This window comes from Gouania willdenowi, chromosome 13, assembly GCF_900634775.1.
Source record: "Gouania willdenowi chromosome 13, fGouWil2.1, whole genome shotgun sequence".
Taxonomy (NCBI): Eukaryota; Metazoa; Chordata; class Actinopteri; order Blenniiformes; family Gobiesocidae; genus Gouania; species Gouania willdenowi.
Genome location: NC_041056.1, coordinates 11,405,724 through 11,419,644, shown reverse-complemented (window position 1 = coordinate 11,419,644; position 13,921 = coordinate 11,405,724). Strand labels below are relative to the sequence as shown.

The following is a 13,921-nucleotide window of genomic DNA, read 5'->3' as shown; positions in this document are numbered from 1 at the left end:
CACAAGGAACAATTAAAAAACAAAGTACCTGTTCCATAGCTCATTAGCAGGGAAGTATATTTTCATTAAAGACCAAAGAAATGAGGGTGTGTTTTAGTTTTAATCAGTATCTGAGATAAATATCACTTTGAGGACACCCAGAATGCAGAGGAATTAATGAGCCTGAAGAGATGTGAGACTTTGGTGGAATCTGGTTTCAAGCAGTAACAGCAGGTGGTGCAGTGATTTTATAAGGAACTGCACTTAAAGTCATGCCTGTTCTCCACAAACAGAGCGTTTTGCAAGAGAAAATCTGGAGTGACAAGGTTATCGTGCAGAAGGCCGTGCAGGCCTGCTTTGCACACCTTGGGCTTTTCATAACAAATGCAGCCTGGCTGGGATTACTTTCATATTTATTGTTTGGAATTCAGCGCTGGTCTTTCAGGGCGTCCTTGAATCTCTTCAAAGCGTCATCCTTGAATAACAATATATGTGGGGGTTACCGTGTCTTTAATGCTGGAGTTAGTCCAGACAAAGCTGTGCATGTGTTCACCTTGTCTCCATGTCCCAGATGCTCGGACTTAACGTCAGATAGAGACTTCCAGTTGGTGTTTCCTCCCCCGCTCCCACCTCGCAGCTCAGTTAGGGATTGTCCGGTCATGGTGTGGCCGTCCTTGTCGTACCTACAAGAAATAAAGTGAATGTCAATAAGGAGTACTAAAAATAGTCACTGTGCATTTATGAGATGGAAAAAAGAAAAGAAAAAAAAAACATTTACCAAACACCCATGAATCCTTATTATTTGTATTGGCCAATGCTGTAGTAGTAAAGGTGAACTCTAATAATTGAGTTTGTTTGCTTTGGAAAAAAAAATTACTGAAATTATCGAGACACTTCAATGAAAACTGCTCATTATCAATTTATAACCTGTGTCTGCACTGAAATAAATTGTATTTTTTGAGATTTTCATTAGTGATGAAAGACTAAAGCAACAACAGCCTTGAATTGTAATGGGAACTTGAAAGAACTTCACCAAATAAAACCGATCCAAAGGGCATTATTTGAAGAAATTCATCCAATTGTCTGAGTTTGGCTTTTAGCAAGTAGTATACTACAGAATGTTGGACAAATACTGGACCATTTGGGAGAGGAGTCACCCATTTTAATCAAACAAAAACTTTAAATCCCTGAACTTTTCTCTCAGAGCAGAAACATCCTTATAAGTGCATTAAGTGTACATATTCTAGGGCTGCTCAATTATAGAAAATTGATAATCACGATTATTTTAGTCACAATTGAAATCACGATTATTCAAACGATTATTTGTCAACCAAAAAGTGATTTATTTTTTGTACAAAAAAACAAAACAAAATATATTCTTTAAACATGAATAATCCTTCAAACACTAAAATTAAGTGTAATAATCGAAATCGTAATCTAATTTCAATTAATTGAGCAGCCCTAACATATTCATAAGCAAAGAAAAATAATCAACAACAGCGATGACCAAGACCATGATGTCACATAAAATGAAAATTCTGAAAACAAGAGCCTGTTTCATAACCGATACCACTCTCCTTATGAGTGGACCAATGCATACCTGCTTTCAAGCACGTGTTTTAACACGTTTTCTAGATTAATTAGTTACCTTTTTTTAAATATATATAAATAGATAACCTAACATCAGTCAAACCTATTTCCCTTTATTTTTTCCACTTGTCTGCACATGCTGTCAAAGGTCAACATTACAAGAAGTGCAATCATTATGAGACAGCAATGCATGTTTTGTTATTGCAATGAAATAAATTATTTATTTTATTGCCCTTCATAAAAACGCCAGACTTCTCTGAGCTGCAGTTGAAATCCAACGTGAGAGATAACCAAAGAGGCTCTGAAGTCATCAATCCTCTCCAGTGAAAGCTTCTTCTTTTACATCTGTTGCTGTTTTAATCAGGCAGATGAAGCGGAGTTTAGGAAACTAAGAATGACACAGAACAAACTGTGGTTGTGATGATAGAAACAAAAAAGGATAAACGACATCCGACAGAAAACGGGACCTCGTCAACTGAAGGCAAGCAAATCGCTGCTTAGCACAAGAAGGAGACACCAGTTAGTGACTGGAGGGTTGGCAGACGTATGCATGTGTACATCCTTCCCTTTAACATGTCACATGTCGGTGAGCCAATGAGCAACGACAGCACAAGAGCAGAGAAGAGCCATGGGAGGCATGTGGCAAAATGATTGAATACTCACAGTGAGCTTGGCTGGGCAAGGCTAAGACTCCACAGCCCATATTCCATTACTACCATGTGTGTGACATGGTGTCGACAACTATAACTATGGTGACAGACGAGGTGTCAAAAGAAAAAGTTGAAGCAGCACGAGGGAAGTTTTAGTGGAATCTTTTTAGGGTAGAAAACAGTAGTATTTGTCTTTTCAAATATAGCAGCGATCACAGGATGCAAGTGCTTCTTCTGTGTAGAAAGTGAACCATAGTAGTCCTACATTCCCATGGAACTATTCTAGCACCTGTGGGATATTTCTGTATGCATCACTAAACTCTAACCACAGCAACACAATAATGCCATTTTAATGAGTTTGTCCTATGACAAAACCCCTCAGAGAAAATAAGACACGTTGAATCAAAAACAAGTCATGAATAAGCTATTGCGTTACTCCTGGAAAAAAATAAAAGCCAGTGATTCCCTGTCCACCTAATAGCCAAGTTCATTTATTGAAGGCGTGAGAGAGCAACAGTTGATGTGTTGACTAGAGCGCTGCCCTTCCATCAATAGTCATCTTCTGCACATGTCAGCCTCGTATGGGTGAAAGTATGTCGAAGATGGATGGCTCTTATATTCGTATAATGGGTCTGTGTCAGAAGCGTCAGGGAAGAAGTGCTTATCTTGAGGGAATCTGGCAACACCCTACTCACCAAGCTTTTTCTTTAAGAGCAGCAGCTCATGTGTTGACAAGATCTTTGCCTCAGTATCAATGTATTCAACTACACATTCATCCTTTAAAGTGTTGCTTTAAAATACACTTATGCACTCCGAAACTGAATGTGTCATCAGGCGTATGCTCAGACAACACATTAAAGTGTAATTCAGCTGTAAAGACTTAAACATGTGGCATCGCTTCACTCCAAGGCTGTGTTTGAGTTTATAGTGCATAGTACACAGTAGGGATGTAACGATTCACTCAACTCCCGATACGATTCGATTCATGATACTGGGTTCACGATACGATTCTCTCACGATTTATTTTACAAAATGGGACTGTAGACAAATTTTTTTTTTGGGAAAAAAACTAGAAAATACGGTACTATTTTCTTTTTATTTTTCATTGTCAAAAGAATTCCTTGATAAACTATTCAAAACAATGCAATTTAACTAAAAATAAATCTTGAATGAAATAAATAAAGGAATAATACAAATGAAAATGAAGCCTATTAATTTAAATTCTGGTTCTATAATAAACAATGCAAAACTGCATAATAGTTATTTTTCTTTTTAAAAGTGCAACTGAAAATGTATTTTGCGCCTTAACAATTGGACTTTAAAAAAAAAAAAAAAAAAAACCGTGATTGCAATGATTTACGTCATATTTGTTTGGACCAGCAGAGGGCGCTGGTAACACAGTGGTCGGTTGGCATGCAGATATCTTTCAGTGAAGAAGAGAAGCTATGCTAGCAGACAGAGCTAATAGAAAAAAAGTGACTTTTACAGATATTCAAGTAATATTACAGATATTCTTTCGGTGCTAAAGGGGTAATGAATCATTTATTAACATATTTAAGAGTAGAAGGCAGCCAGAAAGAAAGTATTAGCAAACTCCGCCCGCCGCCTACACTTGTGGATAGCGCCCTCTGCTGGTTAAAAAAGTACTGCGATTCAATTTTCAGAAAATCGATATCAACCGTGATACCTATGAATCGATTTTTAACTGCCTTACGATTAATCGTTACATCCCTAGTACACAGTGTCCCATCTCTATAAGTATATACTGTCTACTATATACTATAGATATGCTATTCATTTTTTTAAGGACAGTATTATTACTTATTAGTATTATTTAGACACTAAACTTTTAAGTATTGCTACCAGGACATACTTGTAAAAGTTTATTAATCCCGATGTGGTAATACTGACTAAATAAAGGTTCATGAAAAATGGTTTGGAGGATTAGGATGATGACCATTTTTTTTTTTTTTTTTTTTTTTTTTTAAATCAAGAAGCTAAACAATTATTCCTTTTACTAAGTGCAGTGCCTTGAGAGGAAACGCTGATGGTGACATTGAAGAAAGTAACGTCAGCATGAGCTCCACTCTGACAGAAAGAGATAATGGGGACTATCTGACATGAACGGCCTCAACAGCCAGAGTTTGCCTGACAAAGTGTGCTCAACCAAACAGTGGAGACAATATGGCACAACTCCTCCATAGATCAGCTGTTACTACCTAATGGGTAACTTCTGTTGCAGAACTGCTTTAGAAACAAAGGCTAAGAAAAATAATTATCTCACCATTTAGTTAGTGTGAACTGATATTAAACAATGGTGGCAACACGTTTCACAAAGTGAGGTCCAAAAGAGGTACCAAGACCTACAATGGCAAAAAGATAAAGATAGTGATATAATAAAATGGTGATGAGTGCAAAGGACAGATGATGAATTTTGGTGCATATGAAAATCTGTCTTTTTTATTTTTAAATTAGAAGATTAATTAGTGCATTGATAATAAAAAATAAAAATAAAAAAAGCTTTTACTAAGCTTCCCTGGAAGGGTGCTGCCAAGAATGGAGCTGCAGCTTAAACCCTCTGCAGGAGTTTAAGACAAGGGCTCGTCAAAAATACACGATTCATTTGAAAAACTCCCAAAGGTCTGCACAAAAATGCAGTCAAATTGAGACACCTCTGCAGGGATCAAAAAAAGCAACGTTGCAGCCTTGGCCTTTGTAGAAAAAGGTTACAAAGACTAAAAGTTTGGAGAGTATTATTACTTTAAAAGCAGTTCACTGTTCATTTAAATTGATCTGCTGCCTTTGGGACATAAACAGTATACAGCATATACAAACAGAGGGCTTTCATTTTCCCTGATTGCAGAAAAACAAAGTATGGAATTCTCTTTCTGAAACATAAAAGGCAATATTGTTAGTTACTAATTTTAGATTATTTTCGTCACTATTTTGTGAAAATTGCAATACGACACTAAATATAAGTGTATATATGTCGGGTGGTTGGAAACGGAAATGTCAATTTTTAACGCAAAATGATACATGACGGGATTTCGCGGACTTCACCTTTGGGAATGGTTTAGTGCAGCGATTCTCAACTGGTGGGTTGGGACCCAAAAGTAGTTCGCGGACCTGTACTGGGTGGGTTGCAGGCAGCTTTCCTTTCGACAGGCATGCTGTGAAATACGTGTTGCACAGGAAAATATATATATTTAGGTTGAAAAAGATTGTTTTCAACTGCTATTTTTGAAAAACTAAATTTGATGGGTTAAAGATGATATCCAAAGTTTCTGAGAAAACGTCTTGATGTCCCGCCCTAAACCGCTCCACTTCCTTCCCTGCCTCTGCTAATCTACCAGAAGCCATGCCTCTACTTTTCTGCACGCGCATCGCGGAACATAATGTCACATCGGATTGGCTGGGTGCACTTTGTGATCGTTTTCCTTTGTATAGGGGTCTATAGGATGAAGGAGGGACTTATTAACATTAATGTATATGAATGACCACTGGCAGTAGACATAGTCAAAGACTAGTTAGGTATTTTTTCGCACTTCAAAAGATTGATACATAAACATAGATTTCCCAGAAACTCCACTTATCAGCTTTAAATTCTAAAAAAAAAGTGGGTCGCGATATAATGACCACAAAAAAATGTGGGTCCCAGGGTGAGACCAGTTGAGAACCCCTGGTTTAGTGCATGTCAAAGGCATTACCGGCATGTTTTGAGACTATATACCACATTTGCACAATCTCAGCTTGTGCTTGCTTTGGCGCATTTCTGCAGTGTATAAATATGAAATAATGACAATAGATAACACCATAAACCGTATTAGGCATGTTTGGTATAATTTGCGTAAGTTCAATAATCCAAAATATGTAAACTATTGCGAAAATGATACGGAAATGAGTGAACACTGAAAATCAGAGGCTCAACACTCAGCCATCCGACTTCTTACAAACCCACACACTCGCTGCTCTTTTTGAACTCTGTAGACACATTCTGCAGTAGAGAACCACAACCTATTTCCACTTGCAAAGAAAAAGCTTCTATTCCCAGACAACAATGATGCCCTCACTTGTCACGAGTCCCTTGTGAAACACTTTGAAATCGTGAAGCTTTGTGAGTATCTCCACTTTGTGCTCATCTCAACCCTTTAGAGCATGTCACTGACACTTACATGAACACATAAAAAAATTTAACTTATTGGTGAGAGAGAAAAAAGAAAAAAAAAACAGCCATTTCTCTATGCTATTTTCACTGCCATTTTAAAACTTTTAAACCACTTTGAAAAAAAAAAAAACGTAGTTAAACTGCTTTTTTTATTTTGTATTTATTTATTAGTCATTTACAAGCTTTTCAACGCAAAAATGAGACATGCACATCATCTGTGATGTGGCTCCAAATGAGAAGGGGATTTTCTCCATCTTCCTCACAGCGTGAGGCTGGTTGTACATAATGATGTTTTTCAGCAAGTCTTAAATAAATCCTCTCAGATCAAGCGCAGTAATTAATTTCTGGCTCATAGGTTTGGTTTTAAACATTCTTATTAGCAAGATGAGTTCAAACCTGCCTGAGGTCACTTGCTAAAGTGTCCAAAGTTAACATTTGTGAAAGAAAAAGGAAAACCATGTGGTTAAAAAGCATGACAACCTTACCCCACCCCCTTCAGCAGACTCTCCCTGTTCTTTTGTATATAGTTGCTATTATTGTGATAAGGGAAGAATTGTGAGTATAATTTTTAACGTTTGAGTATGTAGATAAAAGGTTAATTTGTAATTGTGTTGAGTTTAACTATGGTAAACTAAATGTTTTGTGTTGTATGTGGGTATACGTGTTGATATATCAAACTATGTACGCTTATTTTTCATTTTCCTTTCTGAATTATATTATGTTTGAAACCTGAAAAGAGGGTGATTTGAACCTCAAAGGAAGAAATATATTATTTATTCTCTGTTTTTCCAAGCATATTTTATTTCTTTATTTCTTTTTAAGTTTTGTTTTAAAAAAGAAGACTCGTCAAGACCACGGGCATCTATTTACTTTAATATTTTATCTGTCAAATTGTGTTGTGTGCCACCCTTTTAAAGAAAAATAAAGATATATATTAAAAAAAAAAAAAAAAAACACAAGTTCATGTGAGGGTCCTTGAGAAATAAGTTTCTGCCTTTAAACGAAAATGAACAGAAAACGGAAATGAACAGAACAGTAGAAAGGTTTCATACGCTAGTACGGTTTAAGGACAAATAGTACACCAATGGCATGATACAAATAAAATGAAGGTACAGAAAACCTGAAGGCTGATGCAAAAACTTTTGAAAAAAACATTATGAAACGCCCTTTTCAAAAAGCTGTGTATGAGCATTCTTTTTGTGATTTGCTTGCAGAGTCTGGTCACAATTCACTGCTCTCATTATGCAGAGCTTAAATGCTAACAGCACAGGTCTCGTCATAAAAATAAATGCTGAGGGGTTCATCGTTTTTACATCTTGAAGTGGTGCCAGTGGTGAGGCATTGCAAAGTAAATAAATGAGACTCTTTGGATGGAATCGACTGGACCTACGCACATTGACTTCACATGGGTGAGTTGGAGTCAGACACCAGCTGCTTAAATAGGATCTGTAACGAGGACAGATTAATCAAGGTGCCACAGGGCTGGAGCAAGGTTAAACACCCCTCCCACTCCATATTCCTCAGGCCATGTGAGCAACACTTTATTCCTCCAATCAATCAATCATGGGCCAACTTTTACTTCTTCATTAAATAATCTGTCAGCACAGCCCATGAAAAAAACACTTTTCATCCACTTTGTGAGAAGCAAATTATATAGCTGTGGTTAGGTTCGCAGATCAAAGAAAGTTGTTTTTTAAGAGAGAAAGTTTAAGAATCTGTAAATATCTTTCTAGTATGTTTATCTACCAAATACATTATGTAAAAGTTGGGAAACTGGGAACTACTTACATGATACAAATATAGTAGATGGGATAAAAGGTCTTTTTTACAATTATTTGTAATATAATCAAATTTTTCATTTTTTTATCATGTATGAACAAAGAATTTTCAGAACAGATTTGTTTTTAACTTTGAAACAAAGGGTAAATTTTATTATTTTTAATTTGTTTTAGAAGTTGAAATTTGTTGGTTATATATTGGTTACAAATAATTGTTCAGCTCTTACTATATTTTGTCTTAAGCCAAAATGTAAGAACATTAATAAATAGCGTATATTTGGTCGTGACCTTTGCAGTCATTTAATATTTTTTTTAACAAAGTCTATGTGGACGCCAGAATCTTTTCAATTTTCTTTGTATTTTGCAAACTATCAAGAAAAGACAAATTAATGGATTAAATTCTGAGTTGCTGCAGACACACGACAGAGTTGAGGCCAGAGTGTCGACACAAACTGAATCAAACAAAACGTTGATACGCTTTGCTAGTTTTGGATGGTAAAAACAAACCGCTTATACTTTCTATAATTGGTTTTCTAAACAAAATCTTAACTTGCCATGTGGCAAGAAGATTATATCCCCTACATGAAAAGGGACCTTGAAAAGTTAAGGTAGAGCCCTGAAACACAAGCAAACAGGCGTGATAGGAAATGTGCATGCCCTTGTAAAGACAAGTATTGATTGTGTTTAACCTGGAAAGGCAGTGAGGGGAAACAACAAAATGCACAATTTCACCATGTGGAAACAAAGCAGATGCAAACACAATGTAATGTGTGTGTCTGAGGGATAACAGAGCAGTAAATCTTGCTAATGAGAACCTAAGCACACTGACTTAACTTGGTGGATGGAATCATTCCCAGTACATGCACACTTATCCTACAGCAACTGAGATGAGAGAAATGTTTCATGAAACATAAACCCTATTACCTACCTGCTATTATAAGTACTGAATATTCAGAAACGTGGAACATACTACCTGTATGGTATTTTTTTTTTTTTCAAAATATGCAAAGACACAATGGAAAAGCATCTTTGAACAATTCCTTGCTGTTTTTTTTATGATTTTTCTCTCACAGTGACGGTTGGAAAATAAAACGTGTCGTACAAAATATAGCGTTAAAACAGTTCATAAATCTCTGGCTCACTCACCAGCCTCTGAGTTTATAAGCCTCGGGAATGTCTGGGTTGATCATCAAGGTGCTGCTGAAGGATGCAGAGAGGGACCGACCTCCAAAGTCGGAGAGTTTTGCTGCTTTAATGGCTACGATGGGCTGTCCAGAGCCATCAAACGTCTCTGCCTATTGGAAGAAAAAAAAGTTTTCAATCTACAGTTGCCAAGATTTTTAATCTTTTGAGACACAAGTGTCAAACTCAAGGCCCAGGTGCCAAATCTGGCCTTTTAGAGCAATCAATTTGGCTCGCAACAGAAAGCAAATAGTTAGTTAACAATTTACACAATGATTCATGGTTTTTCTAATTCAGGTGTAAATATCTCAGCTACAAATCTCCAAAATAATACACAAATTAAAATGAAACTCCACTTTCCCTTGCTTACAGTACATCATATGACATTTTTGATCTAAAATTGTTAAAAGAACTTTAAATTCTTCCAAAATCCTGCAATTTTCCTCAAATCGTTCCACAAAATCTCTCCAAGTTACATAAAAATTAGCCACAAAAACCAAAAAATAAATTAAAGGTGAACATCCTGCAGGGAATGATATTTGTCACTTATTGCTTTAAAGAGGGGGTATCATGTAAAAAAGCTTTATATCATGTTAGTGTGTCATTCCCGCCTGAAAAGCATACCTCCAGTGTTTCTCAGATTGAGTAATTTTTAAATCTCCTGCTTGCAGTCATTTTCCTGTTTTGCTCAAGGGGACGAGACTCCGCCTAGGTGACGCGGCCCCTCCCTCCTCTTATTTTCTCTTCCTTAGTTCAGCCCACAACACCAGCCTCTGCAGGTTTAGCTTTTAATTTACTTATTTTAAATACTTTTCGAAGAAATCCCTGGCTTATGTTGTCTGTACTCATTTATGTACGCATTAATATTGTAAAAACATTTTTAAAAAACTCGTTCCCCTCTTTTTGTCACAAACTGGCAATTTGTGTGAAACTTTCCTCTATTCAACTGCTGATTACGGAACAAGCTAGAAACAAAAAAAATTCTGATGAAAGTAGAGTCTAATCTTTCAGAAACTGTTTCAGATTGTCATAGTACAAAATATTCTGTGGGTTTTGAAAGATCAGTGAAAATCATCTAAAATGCGCAGCAATATGGGGTTGGCTGCTCTGAAAATGGCTGGCAGTGAATGAGTTAAAGGTGATCATCTTGGCATTAGAAAAATGAAATGAGATAAACAAATGTTTTATTACAGCATTAATACATTTTCTAGAAGGAAAAACCTAAATCAATGTTGATATAGGAAAACCGGGGCACAGAATGCATTAAAGGTAAAGTGATGGCTTTATGTGGCATCCTGTTGTCCTTAGAACCGTTTGCTGCTTAGAAAATGTAACTAACAACTGTGGCAGATCAAAGTGGCACGGTGGATGAGCATGTATAAAAAGGAACAAATAAAATGCTTCAACTAAACAAGCATCTGCACTGTAGGTGGTTTTATCTGATAATAATATTTATAATGTATAAAGTTTGAATTCTATCTGTTCTGTTTTTTCATCCAATAAATTGGATTTAATACATCCATTGTTAGCAAGATCTCTGACTGACAAAAAAAACCCACAGCAACTCAACCAAGTGTGAGGGAACCGTCAGCTACTTTTCACTCTAACATGACCCCCCTGCTGCACATTTGTCTGTTTTTATTTTAAAGAAACTATTTCACTTCAGGGTTTTGACTGAGAGGAAAACATCCGCTAACAGTATAGCCTTCATGTATAGAAATAATGATCTCCTATGGCTGTTAGGGTAGAACCACAGCACTTCATAAACTAAACAGCTCGTGTCCCCTCGGAGAAAAGCAATCTGTTGAACAAACAGGGAACATGGCACGTCCTGTCGTGGGAGAAAGTGGCGATGAACTCACCGCAGTCCCTCTGAGCCACGAGTAAAACCAACAGCAGGAGCACACTGATTTCATCACTCACTGACAAGACATTTAATCAATTCCAAATGTTCAAGATCACCATTAAATACACTGAGCAGGCACCTGACTTCAGAGTTTGATAGAATTCTATCAGCAGATGAATGTTCTTTCAGATTATAGTAGTACAGGTGTGTGATACAGCCATTAGAGTTATTCTGCTTATATGCTTTACCTATGGTACAATATCTAATGATCAACTCCCTTTGATACCCGGTAAAAGCGGCTCTACTCCTAAAAGCTCTCCTCATGATCACAGAGTTGTAAATTAATATTTGGGAGCAGAAGTTATTCATTTAACTCCAGCAAGATTCTTTTTGAATAGTATGTTAAAGTTTCATTTTTACAGACAAGTCTTACTTAGAAAATCCACTTTGATCTCCTTTCATGTTTAGACTGCCAACTGCCATTCTTCGTCAGAGGCGCTCGCTAATCACTTTGATGTTTCCTTGACTTCCAAAATAATCTTGCAAGAACGCAGAAGTCAAGGACATATTTATTTATTTATTTGATTGGGACAGTGCACGTTAATGGACATACATGAATAAAAAATACATAATGTAAACACGCCAGATTGTAGCCAGTGGTCAGTGATCAGCAGACACCTTTGACGAAGACTTGTAGTTGACAGTCAAAACATGTCAGCAGATCAAAGTGGATTTCCTAATTAACAGTTGTCTGAAAAAAATGAAACCTTAACATACCAGAAGTTATCCAATACAAACTGCATGCATTACTGTGAGCATGGCAACATGCTTTAGCCTTATGGTATTGATTTCAGCGTTCATTTTAAGTGTCGTGGTTCCCAACCTTTTAAAAATCACAAATTTCTGGCCACCCAAGGACATTTTTAACCCGAAAATGTGGTTTTATTTGTTATACTGTGGCACGAAGAGCCACTCTTTTTCTTGACTGCGTATGACACACATTTTAAATCATATTATTGTTCATTTAATGTTTTGACTGCTGATTTAAAGGTTTTTATTGATTTTTAAACTGCTTACATTTTTCTGTTGCACTTTCTTAAATATGTAAAGCACATTAAATTGTCTTGTGTATGAAATGCTCCATACAAATCAATTTGCCTTGCCATAAAAAGCACATGACACTATACTATTGCTGTGTTACATGTTTAACCCTCATCGTGAACGTGTACTTACTTCTTCCCCCCACAGTGTGACAGTGACCACCTTCCCAGACATGTCCATCAGATTGAGAGTCCTCTTGGACACCTCGCGGTTGGTCTTAGTTGTGAGGCGTGTTACGTCCTCCACACTCTTGCAAACACCAATTACATCTGGAATCAAACAGCAAAATCTGTAACATCTATGATACTCTTGATTTATGATCTAAAATAATTAAAAAATACATTTATTTACTCATATTTAACTTACAAAAAACAAACTGACATTTTCAAAAAGACTTTGCCCTGATCAATAAAAAAGAATGTCTCACCAATATACAGAGGGCTAAATTAACCTGTATTTAAACAAAATAAAATGCAATTAAAAAAAAAAAATCATAGCTTGTGTTATTTTCATTGAGTTTTACAGCAAAATGTGAAGAACAAGTAAAAACTGTTGGATAAAAAAGTGTCACTAAACGACACAAAAAAGGCTTTTAAACTCTGAAATATGGAGTAGTTAAAAAAAGAAGTAAAATGCTAGTACCTAATCAAAGTAACATAAATACCCTTAAAAGGTTACCTGTACTTTCTTTTACATCAAAATATACAAAAGCTGTGCACAATCATTAGAAAAACACCTTTAAAGCACTTTTCTGATTAATTTCATTCCTTGAAATCGTTGGAGCAAAGATATTTGAGTGATTCCAAAGACATTTGCACCAACTTATCCGGCAAAAGATCCAAGACAATGTTGTTGCATCACTACTAGGGATGTCCCGATACAACTTTTTAATTTTTGATATGATACCGATATTGCAGCCTTGTGTATCGGCCGATATAGATTTGATAACAGCATGAATCATACATACTTTTATTAGTTTTTGTCTTTTCTTTAATAAAAAAAAGAATTACTTATTTTGTAGTGTGGAACGTTAGAAAAGGCCCGATCAAGTGATGTTACTCAAATAGAGAACAATCGTCAGTATAAGTATGGAAAGAAAACTGACCCATTTATTATTAACCAATTGGTTATATAAATTTTAACCTTCAACATAATATCTACAGTATTCTACAAATGAATAAAATAATTAAAAAATGGATTAAAAATAAATAAAAAATCTGATATTTGAATCCGATTTTCAGGATGATGTTGGATCCATAACTGATATGGGATCTGGACTCCCCTAGTCAATGGTGTCTACATATGCAATTGATAATACTGTATTTGTGAGCTAAAGCCAATCGCTCTCAATAGAAGTAAAGCCAATGTTTGCATCACTTGCATGTTTACACCAGAGGGATTTCAAAAAGCAATCAACCATTTCTTGAAATGTTGGACGCCAAAAAGATACTAGACCACAATACCGCTGACTTCATTAAAGAGTATGTGCCAACTCCTTATTACTTCATTTAACAGTGACAGCCGCTTCTCATTTTCTCATCAGCTCTGCCACTGGACCTAAAGTCAATTTGCACTAAAGACTAATAATGTTGTCACCCGCATTAATACGACAATCATCGCTCTGCTCCTG

The 13,921-nt window shown here is 36.1% G+C and overlaps 1 protein-coding gene across 1 annotated transcript in view; it reads right to left on the bottom strand.

Annotated features, from left to right (window-relative positions):
- Nucleotides 1-13,921, bottom strand: part of rpa1 (replication protein A1) — a 38,800-nt gene that overhangs the window by 8,714 nt on the left and 16,165 nt on the right. Inside the window, exons 11-13 of the mRNA XM_028464743.1 lie at nucleotides 12,424-12,560; nucleotides 9,309-9,457; nucleotides 533-662 (exon numbers count right to left, since the gene is read on the bottom strand). Coding sequence (XP_028320544.1) covers nucleotides 533-662; nucleotides 9,309-9,457; nucleotides 12,424-12,560 — 416 coding nt within the window. The remainder of the gene's footprint in view (nucleotides 1-532; nucleotides 663-9,308; nucleotides 9,458-12,423; nucleotides 12,561-13,921) is intronic.